The 1,427-nt window shown below is 44.3% G+C and overlaps 1 protein-coding gene across 1 annotated transcript; it reads left to right on the plus strand.

Moving 5' to 3' along the window:
- The first annotated feature begins 271 nt into the window (after nucleotides 1–271).
- Nucleotides 272–1,012, plus strand: LOC149170947 (uncharacterized). The gene has a single exon (XM_089425786.1). It carries the CDS (start codon nucleotides 272–274, stop codon nucleotides 1,010–1,012), a length of 741 nt encoding a protein of 246 aa, XP_089281912.1.
- Nucleotides 1,013–1,427: the final 415 nt, after the last annotated feature.

Below are 1,427 nucleotides of genomic sequence, written 5' to 3' on the forward strand. Positions count from 1 at the left end.
GGGATACAATCCCCGTTCTGTAAACCCCAAATCGACCTAGGGAGGGAAGGGGTACATCGGTATTGATTTTTTCTCTATGGAATTGGGAATGGAATTCCATGTCATGAATGTCTATGGGCCGTGCCAAGGGCGGGAGGCCTTCTGGAACCACCTCCTCAATCTCTCCCTATCCAATGCTGACAACTTCATCTTGGGAGGGGATCTCAATTTTTCTATAGGATACAGTGAGTCCTGGGGATCATCGACTTAGATTGATCCACTCTCTAATACCATGGAAAATCTCCTTGAACAGGCCCATCTTACAGATGTCCCTATGAATAGGCCACTGCCTACATGGAGGAATAGAAGGGTTGGGGAGGCCACCCTCGCTAGAAGACTGGATCGCTTTGTCATTAAGAATCAATTGATGCATCGTTTATCTCATTATAGGCAATGGGTAGGGTCAGGAGGCATATCTGAGCACTCATCTATCTACCTGGAAGTATCATGCACGCCAAGGAAATCAAAGGCCCCTTTCAAGTTCAACTCTGTTTGGCTTCAGGATCCCTCCTTCATCGAGCTGGTCACCAACTACTGGACACTAAACCCACCCTCACAATATCATACAAGGGCTGAACGATTTTGTCAAAACCTTCTTCAGCTCAAGAAGCTCACTATCAAATGGGCTAAGGAAAAACAACAGAAGAATATCCATATCCTCTCCTCTATGGCATTAGCATTGGCAGACCTTAATGATGACAACAACCGGGGATTCATCTGTGCTGAAACCAAATCAAATCTTATTGATCTGGAAAATAAAAGAGCAAAGATCTTGAAGGAACATGAGGAAACTTGGAGACTCAAGAGCTGTGCTATCTGGCTCAAAGCAGGAGATGAGAACACTAGGTACTTCCATAATTTCGCCAAGGGAAGGAAAGCCTCCAATACTATTTGGCAACTACCCAACCCTGAGGGAGGTACTGCAAAATCCTTCCACCAGCTCTCACAGCTGGGCATATCACACTTCCAATAGCTTTTTAAGGAACCTCTTGTCTTTAACATTGCTAAGATCATCCAAGTAGCAGGGCATTTCCCAAGATTTGTCGATCAGGATACGGCCGACAAGATCACTTCACCAATCACCAGAGATGAAGCTAAAGGGACACTAAAATGGTTCCAAAAAGATAAAAACCCCGGGTCAGTTGGTTCACCTATTGAATTTTACTTATATTTTTTTGACCTCATCAGGAATGACCCTCTCAATGTTGTCAAAGAATGCAGGACAACAGGAAGAATGTATGAGGCCATCAACACCACCTCCATTGCTCTCATTCCAAAATCAGACTCGCCTGCATCCTTCAATGATTTCCGTCCCATCTCACTATGCAATACCTTATACAAAATAATCGCTAAGATCATAGCAAATTGGCTTCGTCCCATTCTATCCC

Source organism: Pinus tabuliformis, chromosome 4_2 (genome assembly GCF_031772625.1).
Source record: "Pinus tabuliformis cultivar Carrire ecotype Pingquan chromosome 4_2, CPIR1, whole genome shotgun sequence".
NCBI classification, from domain to species: Eukaryota; Viridiplantae; Streptophyta; class Pinopsida; order Pinales; family Pinaceae; genus Pinus; species Pinus tabuliformis.

Coding starts and splice junctions, on each gene's coding strand:
- LOC149170947 (XM_089425786.1), top strand. CDS start 272: ATGGAAAATCTCCTTGAACAGGCCCATCTTACAGATGTCCCTATGAAT.